Source organism: Chamaea fasciata, unplaced genomic scaffold (assembly GCF_029207755.1).
Source record: "Chamaea fasciata isolate MVZ Bird 193981 ecotype frontalis unplaced genomic scaffold, bChaFas1.0.hap1 SCAF_5, whole genome shotgun sequence".
In the NCBI taxonomy this organism is placed as follows: Eukaryota; Metazoa; Chordata; class Aves; order Passeriformes; family Sylviidae; genus Chamaea; species Chamaea fasciata.
Window position 1 is genome coordinate 16,886,350 of NW_027094090.1, and position 21,583 is coordinate 16,907,932.

General features: G+C 36.4%; 1 protein-coding gene across 5 annotated transcripts in view; it reads left to right on the forward strand.

The window, feature by feature from the left end:
* The window catches only part of TAFA5 (TAFA chemokine like family member 5), a 481,932-nt gene that overhangs the window by 388,249 nt on the left and 72,100 nt on the right, over nucleotides 1-21,583 (forward strand). For 2 of the 5 annotated variants that reach the window (XR_010720751.1, XM_066182938.1), the window contains one exon: nucleotides 19,297-20,770. The exons of 1 other annotated variant lie outside the window; for it this stretch is intronic. Coding sequence is in view for 1 of the 4 variants with exons in the window: in XM_066182938.1 (XP_066039035.1) it covers nucleotides 19,297-19,305 (9 nt within the window). In the remaining 3 variants the exon portion in view is untranslated. Of the gene's footprint in view, nucleotides 1-12,828; nucleotides 13,100-17,869; nucleotides 17,963-19,296; nucleotides 20,771-21,583 lie in introns of those variants that run through there. 2 more of the 5 variants (XR_010720752.1, XR_010720753.1) reach the window with 2 other exon arrangements.

Here is a 21,583-nt window from a genome sequence, read left to right on the forward strand (position 1 = left end):
ATACCACCACTAAGAATAACAGAGTTGCCTACTTTGTACAGAAATATAACTCACAGTAGGTTTATTTCTGCAAGAAAAAAATACCCAAGAATAATGGAGATGATCCTTGTCTAAGACAGAAACCAAAATTAAATTCAGATAACATGAGAGTCTGAGAAATTCATTGTATTAGAAGAATATTTGGAAGGCTTATTTTATAGAATGAATGCATTTTCTCAATGAAATTGATTTGAAAAAGGAATGTTTGTAATGGATTTTTCCTGAATTTTAAACCAACACTAGTGATAATAGGCACTGCAGTCACTTTTTGTGGATACTAAAATAAATTCTTAATATTGACATATCCTTAGGTGACTTTCAATAATTTTACTGATGTCAAAATTGTATATACTCCTCTGTCAGTAGAAGGTTTTGTAGATCAGGATCCTACAGTGTATAGCGCATGACAATACATTTGTACAGAACCTTTCCCCATTTACAGTCAAAGTCAGGATCAACAAAACTTCAGACATGATTAGAAAGCTCAACGCTCAGCTCCTCACTGGTACAAGAATCAATTGTCAACCACATCTTCTCTGGATGCCATCTTGGCATCTCATTCACTCATTACTCGCCTACAATTGAAGGCTGGCTGATTTTTTATTAGAAGTAAGGAAGGTTGGCCCAAGTTATTCTGATGATCATCAGGGATCGTAGAAACATAGAATCATTTAAGGCGGAAAAATCTTTTAGTCCAACTATAAGCCAGAACAGCCAAGTCCACCACTAAACCATGTCTTTAATTGCTAGATCGTTTAAATACCTCCAGGACTGGTGACTGAACAATTTCTCTGGGCAACCTCTTCCAGTGCCAAAAAACCCTATCTGGTGAAGAAATTTTTTCCCAACATCCGATATAAACCTCCCCTGATGCAACTTAAAGCCATTTCCCCTCATCCTGTCAGTTATTATTTGGGAGAAGAGACTGACCCCAAACCATATTCAAAACCACTAAGAAATTTTTGGTGCATCTGATGCCCTTGACAGGTACTTTCTCACAAAAAAATGCCTTAAATTTCAGTTTTCTTCTTTCCAAGAGGAAAATAAATGGATTAGTGTGCCTCTGAAATGAAGATAATAGGTTTTTAAAGAATGAGGGGAGGTTTTAAATTTGACCTTTTTTACTTTTTAAGATTTTTTAAACCTGTCTTAATGGTCAGTCAGTCATGCACCTTTTATGACTTTAATTTTTCATAAGGAGTTATATGATTTCCATTTGCTTCTCTGCAACCAACTATGGGCTGATGCAGTGGCTGGAGTGAAGGTGTTTTTCAGGGTTTCAAGGTTGTTTCTCAGTCATTTCCTATCTGTCCTGTTGAGTGGGGATATTTGAGACACTTCATGCGCGTTAAACCGATGGGCAGCACTGGGCCTAAATTAGCTCTAGAAGTAAATTGGGGATTGACTGTGTCATAATACGAGATAGGCCTCAGTGAGAGGGAAAGCTGTGTAAGCTGGAAGGTGTCACAAACAAACCCCTTCTTGTGTTCCTGGGGTGGACCACTGACAGGCAGTACTTTACTTCAGGCAGCTGTATGAGACAGAATTCACCTCCTTTTGTGCAGTATCACCTATTGTTGGTTGATGTTGTATTGCAAAATACAATTTTAGATGCTACACCCAGTCCCGTGGAAAGAAAGAGATGTTAAGAAATTTTAAAATATATTTGTTTGAAAAGACAGAACAAGAAATTGACAGCACTTCTTTTATTGTCCCTTTCCTTTGTATTTTCATGAGAACATGTAATACACAAAACCTGCAAAATATATATATATAGATAGATATATATTTTAAGATCTAAAAAATATCACACTAGCAATACTACAGTGTATGCATTAGTGCAGTCCTCAGATGGTTTGATACATTTATGAAAGTTTCTATCATTCTTGTTGTCACATCTCAGTGTTTCCAGAACATTTTATAGAGCTTGTTGAGAGCATCTGGCTGAGCTCTAAGGGAAGGTCTGACCTTAGGCATTAGTCAGCATGCCTACAGTGCAACTTTGCTACAAAAACATCTGCAAAGTGGCTTTGCTGATTTCTGCTCTGTGTCCTACAGCAATTACAAATCAACTTAACTTTGTTAAGAGAAGAAAACTAGGTCTCCTTCAGAATTAATTATTTTGCAAAAACCATCTTTGTTGGAGACATCCTTCAAAGACAACGTGGAGAGTGAGACTAGTGAATGGTGAGGATGAAGAGTTGTGCAGTAGGATATCTGTTCCCTCATGTGAAAAGCCTGTGAGCATTCCTTGTCCCTGGAGTAGAAATTCATTCATCTTGAATCTTGTAATGCTGTATTTACCATATTTCCACTGGAAGGCACCTGAGTGATATTCACTGAATAAATGTTCTTTGATGCCAAAGCATTCAAAATGTTCAGGATCATTTTCAAAAGCAATTTAAAGCTCATGGGGGCTAGAACTCATTCAGCTTTGTCCACTCTCACTTCTTTTTGATAGTTCCTGAGGAGTATTGCCCATGATTGATACTGAGGTGAGTGTTTTCTCACAGTGAGATCAAAAAGGGAGCTCAAAAATGGTTGTCAATACATTTAGTGTGGTGAATAAGGCACAAAAGTTAAAGGAAACAGATTATCAGAGGCAGCATACAGAGAAATAGGCTTTCTTTGATGGAGTCATGTTCTACTTGAATACTCTAGTACAATATATTTGTGTTTATGCTGTTCCTGTCTTATTGATGAGTCTTAAATCCAAGATGGTGTTCGATACATGGTCTGCCTAGTATCTTTGTCCTTGAATTTTATAAACAACATATTGTTTCCCAGTAATGTTGCTCAGAGGCATATAATTTCACTTCTGCATGCACTGCAAGGTCTGGCTACTGTGGCAAAATGGAGAAATTTAGTGCTGTATTGAGGTTAAGTGTGTTTGATATCCAAGTGCAAGATCCCTCACTTAATTCTGAACTGATCCTGTGTATGTTGGTACTCTGGGCTTCTGCACAAAACACTGGATCCAAAAGTCTTTTTGTCCAAAACTAGAATAGGAGAAGAATGCACCTGTCATGTTCTTGCAACAATACCACAGAGGACTCACAGGACCCAATCTGTCGGAGGTTTCATGGAGTTTGAGCATTGTTTTGCAAGTTAGCTGCCCGGGGACTAATAGCTCCAAGAACCTCTGAGGTTTGGAGGTGTCCAAATTTGTACAGAGTCAATTTATCAGAAGTCATGTATTCTGCTCTACTTCTCCCTGTGCAGACTTTTGTCACATAATACTTGTATGGCACAAAATTGTAGAAAATTGATTTTTTTCAAGGTAGTGGCTCATCTGCTGCAATTTATTCCTATAAGAGGTAGTTCCTACAGCTGCCAACCTGCTTCCCTACTAGGAGATACAGTACTTGGTGAAAAAATATAGGCAGGTATCCATGGTCACTGGAGCCTGACCAGGTCCATCAGCCCTCAATACACTGAGGCATCTAAACATGGCATGCGGGGGTTAATGAATTGAACCCATAGACTTAGTGGTTAGACCTAATGCAAAATATTTATGGATGAGGCAAGAAACTCATGTTCTCTTTTCAGTGTAGGAATTGAAATCTGCTTTGTCTCTAGTCTGGAGATAAGGTAAGGGAGAAAATGAACACTGAATCTTTCTTGTGTAGATGTACCACAGTGGAGCCAGGAACATTGGAAGACGTGGGGGAGAATTTGGAACTGCACCTAGCAAAGAAGACAGTCTTTTGAATGGTTCCTTAGAGGAGGAAAAAAAAAAAAAAGAAAAAAAAAAAAAAAAAAAAAAAAGAGAAAAAAAAACCCAAAAAGCTACTTGAGTAGTTAAAAATGGACCTGAATCTGTGAACAGGTTGACATTGTGCTCTGAGACAGTAACCAGAACCTGCAAATTCATACAATTCAGCTAAGCACTTCTCTGATGTTATAAAATTTAATAGCTCTGCTGTGCTAACAGCCATACTGCTTTCAGATACTGATATACTAATTATATCCTTAGTCCCCTTATCTCTTTCTGTGACTGTGAAAGAGTTAGAGTTATGTACACCTTATCCTGTCTTCAGAATCTCAGTGAATAACTTTTTTTTCCAGTTTCGGGGTGGTAGTTGTGAGCTATGTTTAAGGTACAGTATGGCCATTAGCCATACTTTAGATGTTACATCAGACTCTGTGTCCTACTTGCACTAGGACCTGAATTATGAGAATTACAGTCTTTGTTTGTCCAATTGATCAGTCACAAATCATAAATTATATTACAGATAATAAAAAGCAGGGATTTAATCAATGATAAATAATTATATTTATTTGGCAAAAGGACCAAGAAGGTATTTTTTTATTATTTGTCTTTTTTTAAGCTTTTAAGCTTTAAGGACTTAGCCAAGAGTTCAGTTTACCTTTCGTATCTTGAGATTGGAACACTTCTTTCCCTTAACTCACAAACCTGACAGACAGGAGTGTTTTGCCACATTTTTCACTTTAGGACACTAGATGTTATATTTTCTATGAGCCAAATATCATTTACAGAGATTTCTGGGAAATAAGCCAGTTATAATGGTCTCAGGAGAATCAGCAGGATTGCTGAAAAACAAAAAAAACTATACTTATATTTAAGTACATGAATGTCTTGAATTAGCACAGCAAATGGCAATTGACAGCTTTTGATGAATCTTGGCACTACTTTCTGATCAAACAGTGATCAGAAGGCTTTAAATGAAAATGTACTTCTCTCTTCATTGACATTAATAAAATTCTGAATCTGCAGGTTCTGAATTATGTCTACATTATAATTCATGTCAATTTTGTCCAAATACTGTTTGTGTAGTTTTGGCCTATCAGGCAACTGTATTTTTCAGAAGTGAGCAAAGCAGAGTCATTGCTAGGAATGATAGCATCATTTTCAATTCACTCTGTTAATTTGGATGGCAAGGTGCTCAATTTCAGTTTATATGTCTTTTGCCAAGGTTGGTTGGTCCTTCTTTCAGAAAGATGGTCTCTGGCAAATATTGACTTTTTTTTTCTTTGCCTTTTGGAGGTAGCCCAAAGTGTTCCAGATGTCAGAGCTCTGACTTATAATCATGCCAGATTTTGAATGAAAATTCCCAGGAGCAGGGCTTATTGGGGGAATATGCAGATACTCTGCTATTTATAGAAGAACACTAGTGTAATCAAATATCAACATAAGTGCACCTTTAAATAGAAAATCACAGTGAAAATGTCTTCTATTACACATTGATATATCTGTTCTGCATTTTGAAAGTCTGTATGAAAAACAAGTACCATTGGATAATTAAGCATACTTTATCAGAGTAAGTTTAAAGACTTGATAGTGCATAAATTGTAAAAAAGTAAACCCTCCTGACTCCTACCTTTTAGTCAGATGGTGCACTGGTATAGAGTTATTAAAAGGAAAGGGAGGAGATTGAGGAATAATTTCAATTTTTTCTGTTCCAAATGGTAAATCAACAGTCAGATGAAGAACTAATCATATTTGTGAAAACTTGGATTTTTCACTTCTTTTCTGATATTTAAGTTACTTATTTTTAAAGATATTTTTACTTTCAGAACCCAAATTAAACTTCAGTTCTATCACAGTGTTTCTCATTTGCATTACACTCTTGGCATTGTTATGTGGCCTATCCATAGCAATTATAATGAGCTCAATTCCTCCTGATGTGTTATAAGAGAATGTATTGATCCAATCAATTTTTAGGTGTACATTAAAAATTATAGATATATACATATATGTGTGTGTGTGTATCCATATATATATATATATATATACACACATATATATACATATATGTGTGTATATATATATATATATGCACACATATATATATATATGCATATATACAAAATAATTTTTAGATTATTGGGGCCTGATGCTACTTAAAACTGATTAAAACATTTAGATCAAAGTGTTCCCTGTCTGTGCTGTAATGAAAAGAAGCTAAGCATCAAATGTACTAATTAGAAAGACAGCTCTTTTCTTGTTAATATCTTAGCTTGAAATAATTTTTGCTGGGAAGATGAAAATGTCATCTTTAGAAGTTGCATAGCATGCACTTTGGGTTTTTGTGAGTTTTTTGTTTTTGTTTTTGTATTTTAGGGTTTTTTTGGTTTGTGTTTTTGGGGGGGGGTTGTGTATTTTTTTGGTTTGTTTTTTTTTGGTTTAATTTTTTGTTGGTTTTTTTTTTAATAAAAAAAAAACACCCCAAAAACAAACGAACAAACAAAAAAACCAAACCAAAAAAAAAAAAAAAAAAAAAAAAACAAACCGAAATAAAGCCAAGGAACATGATTTTTAAAATATCAAAGAATTCATTTATGACATCCAGATTCATTTTTCTTTATAAGGCATTTACCAGCTACATGACTTCAAAAAAGAGTTGCTGTTGGCCTTCACCATCATCAGTAGAAAGACATAGGTCCTTCCAAAACATAAGATTTAATTTTATTTATATGATTAAGACAATTGTATTTTTTCCTCAAATACTATCAGGCTATACATTTTTGGAGGATTTGATGTGAAGACACCAAAAAGGCTAGTGCAATATGTATGAAAAAACTGTATTGCTTTCTCAAAATATCTGTTTTTCAGGAAGTTTCATTGACCAACAAAATTGTAAGTTAGGTTTTTAAATGCCCAAAGGTCAATAGGATAATATTTACAGCCCAGGTTTTTATTTTTATATTGGAAGTTTTGTCTACTTTTCAGCACAGCTCAGTAACACAGTGACACTGAAAATAAGACATCCTAGTTAATTCTTACTAACAAATGATGCTAATTATTTAAGTCATAAATATCAAAGTTAATATTATATATTCACTTACCCATAATAGCATATCTTATTGCACATTTCTCCTTCTGGAATGCAAAATGAAAAATTAATTATTTAACTTTAAAATGGAAGATTAACTTTTTGACTTTTTTTAATTAAACAAAATTATTCAAAATAGTTTTTAACTGTTCTTGTACCTATTGAGTCTAGGAGAGATAAAAGATTTTTTGATCAGAGTTATTAATTGCATATAAAAAAGAATTGTAGGTAAGCTTTCCAAATAGGTGTGACTGCTGGGACAAAGTTTATACTTTTACCTTGTAAAGTTGTCTTTCAATAGTACTTTCCTGCCTATGTTGTCATTCCCACCGTGGTCCCTGTGAATCTTGCAGAATCTGTAGAACACACCCACATTGTCTCCCACACAGACCAGATTTCTTGTACCTACTTGGGAAAAAAAAAAATTAATAAGTACCTTTTTTTTTTTTTTTCCATTTCTGATTAATTAGTGAAAAATGGTCAGTGTCAGAGAAACACAAACTATTCCTTGCTAATTAACCCTGATACACTGACTTCCAAGAAACTCTTGGCTCAAGGCAAGACCTATTATGAGAAGAAGATACAAGTATCTTTCTGACAGCAGAAACTCAAAGCATACAAAGTCATTTGTGCACCAGTCCTGTTCTATATGGCATGTAATTCCTGACCTCAATGGAAAGATTGATCATGACTTCTTCCATCTGATATTTATGAAATGTTGCCTAGCATGTCTCGCAGAGTCAGTAATACATTTTCCTCTTTTTCTGTTTTGTCTCCTGTTTCTATAGCATCTGAGTTTTGTGTGATTTCTCATTAAACATTCTCAAGTTTCACCCACGCAGGCCATCTGGACTATAGTTAATATTTTAGGACCTATCCCCTTAACTTTGATGTACTTTCATGTAACTGCTAAAACATGGTGATATCTCTTCCTTCTGTCTTGAGAACCTCCTCCTCACAAACCCAGACGTACCAGAGGAACCAAGGGCTTGATACTGCCAGCAGATGAACACTTTCAGATCTCTTCTATATTTTTTCAAATCTGAGAAAATCTATAAGAAAAAGAAATCTGTGAACTCTCAGCAGCAAAAATCTTACCATAATGAAAGGCCTGAAGTCCTAAAGCATAAAATATTATATTAAAAATAAGTTTAACATCAATGGTTCTTGAAGTTGGTTTGCTGCATTAGATTATGAACACCATAATGGTACTATGATAACCAGCACAGGAACAGTGTGACCCACTAAAATGGTTTCACTAATGACACTGTTAATACTATAGTTTGATCCCTGTCTTCAACTGAAGCTTATTTCCCTCTCAGGTTCATTGCATTTCATCTGAGTAACTGTTTTATGAACCAAGAAGTTCTGTTCCACACCTCTGATTGGAACAAGCATTTTACTTTGATTTAACCCAGAAGTATCTCTCAATTAGCTCAGTCACTTTTGAAATAGTCTTAGGGTCTGATGTTAATATTTGTCATTCTTATAAAGTGAAAACAAGCTAGGAAGATGACAAAGGTCAGATAAATGTTTTTAAGAAAGAAACTGACAGCTCTCATAATACTTGTGCTTGGTGTAATAAGACACTTATCTGTGATCTCATCCTCCTGATCCTGTGGGATCTCTGTAATGACATTTCTTAAGGATGGACACAGAAATGGTTTGTCGTCTGTCTCATAATGTTGACTGAGTAACTGAATGATCACTTGCTTTTTAAGCAATAAGATATTCTTCTTTCCTGTCATCTGCATCATTCAATGAAGGTGAAATGCTCAGTCACAAGGACGTGGTTTGGGCATTGATGCATGGGCAGTGGGTCACTCATGGCTAAGGGAGGCCCACTGAGCCACTCGCAGGAGCTGCTTGGAACTTTTCAGCTTGTGAAAAGAGAGTAAGGACAGAATTCAGTTCCCTTTACTCAGATGTCCAGGGCAGCCTATATATTACGAGTCTAAGATATATTCAGGAGTGCAACAAGGGCTTTTAAGTAGCACCTGTAGGGAAGGGGAAGTACCCAAGCACGTCCAACAGACACTAAGCATCTTATGCAGTATTGAGCTCTAGATTTTTGTTGACCCTGACTGAGATCACAATCATCACATATAATAGCTACATTTAGGTTTCATGACCTCTGAACTTTGACTCAAGAAAGCTGTAACAGTGGAGAGTTTAAGGGCTGTCATGAAAGAGACAGTGCATTAGGCATCTCTAAAATCTGGTTGAGAAAGGTTTTACAAGGTAGAGGATCCATCCCACTTCTAGGAGAGCACATGAGACCGATATCTTTGAGAGAAGAAAAGATTTACTTCCTCTCCTGCTCTCCAGAAGTTCTATTGAGGCTGCTTTTGTAGAGTTCTGTCTTTTATCTGGATAAATTTATTGCAAAATACAGGAAAATCCTTGATGTTTGCCACAGTTTCATTTTCTTCTTTTTTTGTTTGTTTTCAGACTACTGCAGAAATCTGATCACCACAGAACCACTTGCCAAAATAGCACAGAAACAGGGTAGAGAGAGTAATGGTGATCTTGCCAAAGAATTTTGATCCAATATGCTGCACTGTGCACAGAGTGCCTCAGTGCCTCATTGAAGCACTGGTTGTTTCTGAGACACTTCATCCATAACCTGTGTTTAGTTTAAATATATTTGCACTGTTAATCTGAATGCTACATAGTATATTGGATTTAGGTGTCTGCTATGCCTAAATGTGTTATTCTAGGGGATTCAAATAGTTTTAATTAGCTAGTTTGGGATAATGATCCTTAAATTCCCTGTCTCATCCTTCTTCCCACTTCTTCACAATAGTCATGCACAACTTTAAACTGGAGGATGAGCATAGGTGTGCAAAAGGATATTTTACTGAGGATAATAAGAATATAGCACAAAACAAACATAAACATTTCCTTGAGTGAAGAACATTAGGACTTGAATGTTTGTAAGGTGTATGGGTACACTGTCATTAAACAGAATATCAGTATATGTTGCTATATGCACAATCCCCTACATCTGTCAATTTTCCCCTTAGCCTCAAGAAATATTCTCTCCCTCCTCAAATTGTGAAGAAAACACTGTGTTAAGTCACTACATTTCCCACTGTCCTTTCAGAATGTCTGTGGATGAATGATGGATTGAAGGATCTCTAGAAAACCTTGGCTTTCATCTGATACAAAATGATAATTGACTTTTGAAGAATATCCATTTCACTTTCCTGAAGAACCTTGCTGTTTCTGTGGTGAAGTGTTTTAGGGAAAGATTTTTCTCATTTTGGAAATCATCTTTAGGGCCAGAAACTAAATCTTATAAACCTGTTAACAAGGATGTAACTATCTGTTAGTCCAGGACTTTTTCGGTTTGCACTGAAAGTGAATAGGATCAAGGTTTAAAAAACTGAACTATTTTATGCTATTATATGTTTATTTTGTTTTACATGTACATATTAGAGGACTGTCTAACAGTTCTCTTTCAAAAAATTTTTACCTTCAGAGGATTTTCCCTTTGCAGAGGATGTAAGGACTAAGAGCAGGAATAGACTTCTGTTTACATACCTACCTACAGCTGGGTTGAAGACCACACTTGTTCTTCTGCTTTCAGTGGATTTCTATGTGCTATTTCAACAAAATGTTGTGTATGTTCCTGCTTTTGTTTTATAACATGTCTCTGAGAGAATAAAAACCCTCCTGCATTCTTCTTCCCTGACATTTATATATTCCTCCTCTACTCTGATTCCCCATAGTTGTCCACTTATTACTTTCTTCTCAAGTTCTAGACAAAGGCTAAGCAGAGTAATTCTAAAGACAAAAAATTGTTTCCCATACACAAAATATTTATAAAGATTGCTTGTCAGAAGTCATTTACAGTGCTACATTGCTTTCTGGAATGATGTGGAACATGACTGCTTTCTTAAACTATAGTTTGTCAAATGGAGTACATAAAGCAGAACAAAGTATCTCACTGGTGAACACTGAGTATGCAGTTCCTTCACTAGCAGTTGAACTTCTAGTTTTGAGTTTATGTTCTTAAAGTCAGAATTAGCTCTTTTAATGGGTGAAATATCCTAAATATTCCCTCTTAAAACATGTTGCATTTTTGGTGTATTCAACTATTTTCACAATCAATCTTAGTAAAACAGTTCCAGTTTTTCTAAATATGAGACTAAGTTTGCTTCAGCCCAACCACCTGTCAATCAGATAGTACTCCCAGATGTTCTTGAAAAATCTTTTTAATTAGAAAAATTATTTTTTATATTTGTGTGTGGACTTCAGTACTGGCTGATGATGTTTTTCGGATTTTTTTGCCTTTTTTTTTTCCATCATGAAAACTAGTAAATTTAACTGTAGACAAAATTATTTTTTAAACTTTAGAATTAAAAGTCACATCACCCTCTTAATAAAATGCTCTTCTGTTGTATCAGTAAGAACATTGTTTTATGGAAGATTGTTGTATGTATTAGATTTATTAGCACACAGAAATATTTAAGTCAATATTTTTCACAAAAAGATTTAATGTAATTAAGCTTATAATTTTGTTAAGATTTGTTAGTTTATAAAGAGTATGCTTTGAATATAGGTATATAGGTATGAACATTCAAATTCAGTAAAAATTAATTTTTTGCGTTCAACCAAAAAATAAATTTGTAGATACACTGGTGATTTAATCTGAACCTCTCTTCTACCTTAGAGCAAAATGTCAGAAATGGTTAGAAATATACATGTAGATATAAATAAATATATAAATATAAAATAACTCAGGTTATTTTTTCAGTATCCTGAGAAAAGCCCATGGCTATTCTTAGACACTTTCAGTCATGCTAATGATATTGCAGTTGCTTTTTATTTGAAGAGTAAAAGGGTAACGGAGAAGTTATAATTTTTTTAAGTTGACAATTCAACACCAGCTACACATCTTCCTTAGTTTTATCTGCTTCATATATGTGCATACCTCTAACCAATTTAAAAGATCAGAAAGAAATCCGATAAAATTGAGTTACTTGCTCAAAGTCTTTTGCTGGAGTTATTTTAACGATATTTAGCATTTTAGCCAGCACGTGAGAGATGAAAACACACTGCTTGGCATTGTTGTGCCTTATAAGATGTGTGATGCTCTTCATCCTTCCTACTTTCAATCCATGTTGCTTTGAAGCAGCTGAGTTTAGACTTTCACAGGGGGCAAAATGAGACCTGCCTTGCTCTTTTGTTATCCACAACAGCTTTAAATTCTACTTTGAGCAAAAATCGCCCATGATCACCTTTGTATCCAAGGGCTTTATATGTTCTGAGGACAGATATTCTTGCTGCTGTCTTTCTCTTCTCGACCAATGTTGACCTGGGGTGTGAGTCCACAGCTGGCTGACCATGAGCCAGCAGTGAGCCCAGGTGGCCAAGGCGGCCAGTGCCATCCAGGCCTGCATTAATCATAGTGCAGCCAGCAGGACCAGGGCAGTTATTGCCCTCCTGTACTAGGCACTGGCAAGCCATACCTTGAATCCTGTGTTCAGTTCTGGGCCACTCACTGCAAGAAAGACATTGAGGTGCTAGAGCATGTCCAGAGAAAGGAATGGAGCTGGTGAAAAGCCTGGAGCAAAAGGAGCTCTTTGTGAGGAGCAGCTGAGGGAGCTGGGGGTGTTTAGCCTGGAGAAAAGGAGGGTCAGGGGTGACCTTATTGCTCTTTACAAGTATCTGCAAGGAGGCTGTAGACAGGTGGGGATCATCCTCTGAAGCAACTAGTGACAGGAGAGGACACAGCTTCAAGCTGCACCAGGTGAGGCTCAGGTATGGGGTAGGAAAGAATTTATTCACAGAAGGGTTGTCAAGCATTGGAACAGGTTGCGCAGGGAGGTGGTGGGGTCACCATCCCTGGAGGCATTTGATAAAAAAACTGCATGTGGTTCATAGTGCCATAGTCTAATTGACAAGGTGAAAATAAAATTGGAGCTGATGACCTTAGAGGCCTTGTCCAGCTAAAATGACTCTGTGATTCTGCCACCTCCATTGCTTTTCTTTAGCATATGCTCAGATGCCACAAAGTATACAGCTTAAGGCTGAGCTCTTAAACACTGGTTACCTACATGACCCAGGCTCAAATGTGTTTCAGCTGGGTTACAACATGTGCTTCTAACATTTTCAGTCAATCTGAGGATTATCTAATTATAACAACAGTCCCACTTCCTTCACTGCTATTACTTATGAAATAATAGGCAATTCAGAAGAAGAAAGGAATGTATAATCTGACCCAGTGTATTCCAAGATCTTGTAAGTAAAAAAAGGTAATATGAGACAAAAAGGGTTTTAACGGAAAAGGAAATTAATGATCATGATGATAGTCCTGGCAGATGGTCAGGGGAAGCTGAAAAGATAGGAGTAGAAGTGTTATTTAAGGGGAAATGAGACTTTTTGGGTTTTTTTGAGACAGACTGATATTAAAGTAGTTATTGGGGAAAAAATCTTTTGCAAAGAGTCTCTAATTTAGAATAAACACTTCTTCCTGTGTCAGGTTTGAATAGTGGAAGCGAAAAGAAACAAACAATGGGTGTTAAAAGAAAAGGCATGTTCTTTTTGATATGGTTAATAATGGGATTCTGCTATCTGTAACTCAGGAATACTACTTTGTTGGAGTGCAGCGCAGGAAAATATACCTGCATATACACTACCTAATTCATTAGACTTCTTTTTTATAAATATTCACCCAAAACACAGACAATAATTTTGTTCAATATCATAACTCCTAGTTCTGCAGGTACTGTTTTTTGAACTCTGAATTTTTTCTTCCTATGGCTAGGTCAGTGAGACAGAATACAGCATTAAGTAGAGCAGCTTTAATGTTTCTTTTTCCTATTCCTAATAGCTACAGATACTTTAGAATTAAATTAACTTGTTCTTTTATTTTCTGAAGACTCAGCAATTCAGTCTGTGTATATGAACAGCATGGAGAAAAGGAGAGGAAGGGAGGGAAACAAAATAAATTTTCAGGAGGGACTATAGGAGTTCTCATGAATGAAACAGGTCATTTCTACTCCTTGGATCATCACCAGAGATTTACATTTTTATTCCCATAAAGCGGAAGGTATCTTGCAAGGCAGTGAAATGTTTTCCTAGGGCATTTTAATGCTTTTACATCTTTCTGTCTGCATCATATATGCTTAGTTGTTTAGGGACATAGAACTGAGAGCCACAGCAGCAGAGGGGAAAGACATGCTGTTTATCTGACTTGCAGTCATTTTGTAAAAGGTTTGGGACTGTTTCTATTATGAGTAGATTTGTGAGTCAGAGACTGGTTCAACCTGCATCCATCTCTGTGAATTTTCTTTCTGTAAAAAGAACTCAAACAAAAAAAAGCTGTTTGCACTGATGGATGCTGTGCAGTATCCTCAGACTCACAGAGGCATAAGACTGTAATTTAAAGTGTAAAACACACAATTTAGTCAAGTAGTTTCACTTTTAAGCAACACTGAAACATCTTTAATATGACCAATTACTTTGCAGGTATCCAGAAAATCTCCAGAAATCAGTTCTGGAAACGTGACAGGTAGAACTGCCATTAAAGAATGCCAATGTGACTGCAATAGGTAGTCATATAAGAGCACTTGGCTACTGTAGCAAAAAACCCAGCTATTGTGAACTCTTTATTCTAAAAATACAGAGTGAAAAAACAGATGAAACTTCTAAAGTTTTATCAGGCTTGACATGGAATTGTTGGTATATATGTGGATTCCATATAAAGTAAAAGGTCAAGACATACTTGAAACTCAATCCTAACTGAAGATATTTGCCACTTGCAGTAAGCCTGGCTCAACTTTCTGGTTGTGATGAGAAATTCAAACATTTTTGTCACTCAGTTAAATCCTAGATACTACATTGAAAGACAGGGTTTTTTTCGAGGTTTCTTTTGGTGGAAAGCCTGTGTAAGTCAGCAAAGTGTCATATATTCTTTCCTTCTCAAGGTGACTTGCATAACTTTTTTTCCTTTGTTTTGACCATAAAAATGAAGAAATAAAATGGTTTATGTGCCATTAGGGTGCAGCTGGGAATAGACTGACCCTTATTCTACTCCCTCCAGAGTAACACAAATTAAGTGGACTGTGTTATAATTGATCTAATAAGCCAAATACTCTCAGGACATATTCAAGTCAGCCGAGAACAGTAAGATGTATGTGATCATGTGAACTGTATTGCTTCTTATGTTTTGGATTATTAGCAGGAAAAATTGTTTTCCCCTTGAGCAGATTCCTGTGGAATACACAGGGGCTTGGACTTCCATCATGTAAACAGTCAGAAAACATAGAACAGTATTTTAATCTCTGGTACTAGATGCCTGCTCAGTACCTCAGATTTGGAGAAACTCAAACTTACAGCCCAAATATTTGGCTCATTCCAAAGGAAGCAGAAGCTGCTGTCTGAAGTTCTGGGAAGAAATTCTGACTTCACTGAAGTCAGTGACAAACAGACATGTGCATTGGTACCTAGAAATTACATGAATTCTGTGTATGAAGAGAAAAAATGTTCTATGTGATAGTTAGGCAGTCTTTCTTTAATTTGATGCTGCTACAAATTTGCTAAGTGAAGGAAAAAAAGAACCAAAACAATGTGAAAACAAATTTCCCAGGTTTTGAAGCAGTTTTATGTAAGTAGTTAGTTAATTTAGAATTATTATTGCAATCTGATGAGCTAATTAATGTTCTAAAAATTACTGCCAAAAAGTCATCAAGAGCACCATTTTTCTTTAAAGGTGCCTGTTAGGGAAGTGGTACTTCTCATGTGTTTCAATTCGCATTTCCAATTCTTAGAGGAGTGAAGACAGAGGTCAGCAGAACTGCCACCTTGGGCTTCCATGAAGTAGATTACAGGCCTTTCAGTCTGACTTTGGTGCCAAGGAAGGTCATGGAGCAGATCATCATGAGTGTCATCTTGTGGCATGTGCATAGGGGATCAGGCCCAGCCAGCATGGGTTTGTGGAAGGCATTGACCTGCTGGACCAACCTCATCTAATGCCAAAGCCACCTTCTCAGTAAATGAGGAAAAGGCTGAGGATGTTGTCTACCTGAACTTTAGTAAAGCCTTTGACACTTTTTCCCACATCATTCTCCTGGCAAAATTGGCTGTTTTGACAGGTGCACCCTTCACTAGATAAAAGAAAAAATACTGGATGGCTGAACCAAAAAAGTGGTGGTGAATAGATTTAAATCTGGCTAGCAGACAGTCACTAGTGGTGTTCGCCAGGGCTCAGTACTGGGGCCAGTTCTGCTTAATGTCTCAATCAATGATCTGGACAAAGGCATTGAGTGCACCCTCAGTCAGCTCACAAATGACGTCAAGTTGGATGGAAGTGTTTATCTGCTGGACGGTAGAAAGACTCTGCAGAGGGCTCTGAATGGGGTGGATCGGTGGGTTGAGGACAAGTACAGGAGGTTCTTTAAGGTGAAGTGATGACTCCTGCATTTGGGTCACAACAACCCTATGTAGTGCTACCGTGCTGGGGAAGAGTGGATGGAAAAGAACCCAGGAGAAAAGGACCTGAACATGAGCCAGCTGTGCCCAGGCAGCCAGAGAAGCCAATGGAATCCTAGCTTTTATCCACAATAGCATGGTCAGCAGGACTGGGTAGTGATTTTTCCCCCATACTTGGCACTTCTGAGGCCACACCTCAAATCCTGTGTTCAGTTTTGGGCCTCTCACTTACACGAAAGACATTGAAGTACTGGAGCATGTCCAGAGAAGGGCAAAAAAAGCTTGGAAAGGGTCTGGAGCAGGAGATTTTTGTGGAGTGGCTGAGGGAACTGAAGTTGTTTAGGCTGGACAAGAGGAGGGTTAGGAGACACCTTATCACTCTGAAAAGAGGTTGTAGCCAGAAGGAGGTCAGTCTGTTTTCCCAAGTAACGACCGACAGAATGAGTGGTATCACCCTCAAATTGCACTGGGAAGGTTTATATTGGTTATTAGTCAAAATTTCTTCACTAAAAGGATTGTCAAGCCTTGGAAGAGGCTACACAGAAGAGTGATTCAATCACCATCCTTGGAAGTATTTAAAAGATGCATATATGCGGTCCTTATGGACATGGTTCAGTGGTGGACTTGGCAGTGCTGGGGTGGACTTGATGGCCTTAAAAGTATTTTTCAACCTAACTGATTCTGTGGTTCTATTCTATGGATTGAACTATTACTATAAATGGTAAACAAGTCCTTTTTATTTTTTTTAGGTATCCCTCTTTTCTCTTATTTGATCTGTCTTTCTGGGGAGTGATTTATTTACCTGTAATGAGGAACAAAAGGGAAAAAAAAAAAAAGGAGGTGGGAGGGTAGGTGTGCATTCTCTTCCTCTTCTCTGGTCTCATCATGGGCTTTCTTACCTTCTCTCTCCTCTTTATCTGTTATTCTCATTACTTATCTTACTTCTTTTTCATGCCTTCATTAGTAAGAGATGTTTATACTTCCCTGGCTAACCTATGCAAATCCCCCCCTGCTTCATTTTATTTTCTCCTGTCAGTGTCCAAAGTTGTAAATTCACCTCCTGTTCTCTAATCTGTTCCTCTTCCTGTGATCATTTTATTTCAAGTCTGCTCTATGCCCTTTCTCAGCATTTTTAAATTGCATAATTTTCTCCCCTTTGCTCATTTTTTTTAAGTGTTAATACCATACTCATGCAGCAGGGGTGTTCAAGGTGGAGACAGGGATAGCAAGGAAGGAAGGAAACTTTTATCCCCATAAAATTACAAAGCAGCAGGTTATCTCTGAATGTATGTCGTTGTACCTGACTTCTCTCTTCTTCCTGGGACCAGTATGGTAGAGAAGTACGCTATGAAAACACTGAACATACAGACCATCAGCAGTTTGCTTTATGTCTTGCAACCTAAAAAGTATTACTACCTTAATAGCTGTGCTCTTTTCTAATGGGAAGAAAAATAGGGGACGTAGCAGGAAGTTCAAGAAAGTTTAAAGGGGAAAGAGGGCAATTAATACAAGCAAAACATTATTTCTCTTGCTGAAAGTATATTTAAGAAGGGGAATATATCACAATAATCAACCAGGTTTTTTGCCTTCAGCCTGTCTGAGGCCATGTGGTTTGGAGATCTGATCACTAGTCCGAAAAGGAAAGGCTGTTTGCAAGATTTCTGGGGTGTTTTTTCCTGGAAAAGGTGAGAGGACAAAAGCAGAAATCTATGACATACACTTTATGCCTTGTAAGGAAGTATTCATCTGTCTATCTGCCTCTCTCTCTCTCTTTCTTTCTTTCTGCATACATATATATAGAGATCCATATGTTTCAAGCTGTCACTAAATTGATTTGGAGGCAGATTTTTCTTTCATGTACTGCTCTGAAGATTGGGTTAAAAATGCAATATTTAATATATGACTTAAACCAATTGAATTGAGTTTTCTTATTTGTTTTGCTCTTTTACATTCACTGTTCAGTATTTTATGGAGTTTTGCATGGTATTTCCATCAGTAACAACAGTTCTGACTACTTGGAGACAGAACAATACCAAAGCAGAAGATAGTGTTTGAAATTTCAAACAGCATTTTGTAACAATCATGCTTGCTTAATACACCCCACAACATTTTGGTGTATACAGATTCTGTGGAATTTTAAAACCATTTCTAAAGTCATATTTGGGTGAGCATGAGTTACTGGATCTTTGTGGTATAAGTAAGTCATTATTTTATCATTTGTGTTTGTGCTGTCTTCCAGTACTCTTGATTTCTTTCATAGTGTGAAATTTGGTTCTGTTTCACTTTTGAAACACTCCTTCCATTCAATTCTCTTTGCAACAGGTTTGTTGGGCAGTACTGCGCCCGTTTTTATTATCTTGTGTTTTGTTTGGGGTTTTTGGTTAGTTTTGGTTTTAGGGGTTTTTTGTTTGTTTTTTGTTCTTTTTTTTCCTGGTGCATAACTAAAACAATTTTCTGATCAAATTGACTATTAATAGCCATTATTTACATTAATTTGCACTTGTAATAGGATCACTAGAGGGCAGTATTGATTAAATTAGGCACACTTTAGTGCTCTTTGGAAACTTTACTTCAGAAAAGCCTCCAGTACGAACACCTTTGCATTCTTATTCTATAGCTTTCAAGTCCATTTTTCATTACATCCTAAACATAAAAAGTAAAAGTAATCTTAATCATCACATATATTTGACATTGTTATTTGTAACTTTAATGTATGTAAAAGAACATTCTGTGATTTTTATGAGAAAGAATGTGCATGAAGCTTAGTAGAAATTAGAAAGCATTAAAGTTATTGTAAGTTATAGTTTATTAGAAATAAAATTTTATATTTTTTAATAATAAAATATAGGTTTTTCATATGTTTTTTCTCAGGGAAAATGCTGTGCAAAATAAGTATCTTCTAATTCATTAACTGTCTCCTTGAAAAATCTCAGTACAGTGTATTTTATGATAACGGACAACAAAGATAAGCAGAATTGTAAATTAAAACACTGACACATTTGTTCTTATCGATTTACAGGTCTCCTGACAAATGCAGCAACACAGAATCCTCGTAGGAGTGGTTTAGGCTCTCTGTGAGCTACTTAACTTAGTCAAGTTTCACTGCTGTTGATCATCATCTGTTATATGTCATCAACTCAACTGTCTGTTTCTCTGTATCTCATGAATGACAGCATAATTCCTCTGCATTATGAGCTAAAGTTTGTTCTACCATTCTAAGGATCACTGGACAAAGGAATATTAAAAAAGAGATATGCTTGGGCATTAGCAATACAAAAAACTTAATGGTTAACGTTTCATCTGCGTTTTACACCACTGCTGGACTTGCTGTTACCTACATGTTTCAATCCGAAGAGTCTGCTACAATGAAGAGTATCATCCCAATCAGCCTTAGAGAAGACTGTTTTGCCTATGGGAGGACACTGAGGTGCAAAAGAGAAACTCTTCTTGTGCCCTAAACTGTCTGAATTGCTTTTATTTTCTTATACTTTCAGTATTTACAATAGACCAAAGAGCAAAATCTATTTTAAAGTGGACACAATCTTACTCTTAAAAGAGTTATGTCATTAAATTGAAGGAGGTCTCCACAAAGACATGATTCCAGCTTTCACAAAGCTGAAATGTTGTCCAGCAGAAGTCTTTATGGAAAGCTGAAGTAAAAACTAACTCAGAGACCTGCTCTTGAAATGCCATGTTCAAGAGAACATAACGGAGCACTGAGAGAAAATGACCTATGTTTGAAAAATTTGGACAAAAAGAACACAAACTGTCTACACGGCACCTTTATTCCTCTGTACTTAGATTGACTTTCTCGTACTAAAATCATTTTCCGTTTTAACCAGTTAAACATGCCTCTTCTACAGTTCCATTTTTGATAGTTAAAGTTGGATAATACAGTATTTGCAAAGAGCATGTTTGGTCATCTGTGGCCTATGTCTCATCTGATACACCATTTAGCACCAGAAAGCAAATTAAAGAGAAAACAAAAGTAACACTTGTTTGAAAGAGATCATTAAATGTATTTTGAAAAGCCTAAAGTTATATATTTAACAGTTTTTATATGTTGTATATTTGTAGAAAAACCTATTTAACAATTAACGTGATAACTCTGACAGTCATGAAAAGTGGTTCAGAGTTAAGTTGTGTTTTATTACTTCAGTTGTCTCTGAAGTGACTGGTGTCGTTTGCTTTCTTCCATTGGGACATTCTGGATGTAAAGCATGACCAGAGAGGACTGTGTAGAAAAAGCAAAGAATAATGTTGTTTATATTACATAAATGCATTCAACCATTGCACTGTTGGAAGGCATTTTTTTATTTTTATTTTATTTTTATTTTTTTGTCTTTATGTACTGATGAAAATAGAGTGTAAAATATTTTACTCATTGCTCTTCATAGCAAGGTTTTCCTTCCTTCCTTCCTTCCTTCCTTCCTTCCTTCCTTCCTTCCTTCCTTCCTTCCTTCCTTCCTTCCTTCCTTCCTTCCTTCCTTCCTTCCTTCCTTCCTTCCTTCCTTCCTTCCTTCCTTCCTTCCTTCCTTCCTTCCTTCCTTCCTTCCTTCCTTCCTTCCTTCCTTCCTTCCTTCCTTCCTTCCTTCCTTCCTTCCTTCCTTCCTTCCTTCCTTCCTTCCTTCCTTCCTTCCTTCCTTCCTTCCTTCCTTCCTTCCTTCCTTCCTTCCTTCCTTCCTTCCTTCCTTCCTTCCTTCCTTCCTTCCTTCCTTCCTTCCTTCCTTCCTTCCTTCCTTCCTTCCTTCCTCAATCCAATTTTCAGTGTTTTACCTCATTGTTAGAAAGCCCACTTTTCCAGCATTATTGGTTAGTGAAAATTTAGCAAGGACAGCATAGACAAGGGAGAAATTATGATAAAACAGAAAAAAAACCTTGTTCCTTTTACTGTACCTTTTGGCATATAAGTTTGGTACATATTGGTATGATACAATCAACAAAGGGAGCTTAATTTCTTCCTGGCAAATACATTATGGTTTCAATTATACTACCTAATACTCCAATTAACTTTTAGTGTTATGCTAGTTCTATTCTACTAAAGAAAAATATATAGAGATTATTCAAGTGACCATAGATGAAAGGTACAAAAATGAAAAGTTGATTAAAGAATTTTTTAAAGCCTACTCAAATACTGAGGCTTATATAATGCAGAGGTTGCAGGAAAATATGAACTATGGATCATTTTGTCTTCAAGTAAAACAAATATATACAAAATTCTTATTTAATCATAGGATTTTGACCAGTATCAAAGTAGCAATTAAAGCCCAGCCACTTGTAAAGTGTTATGGACTGACTGCACTATA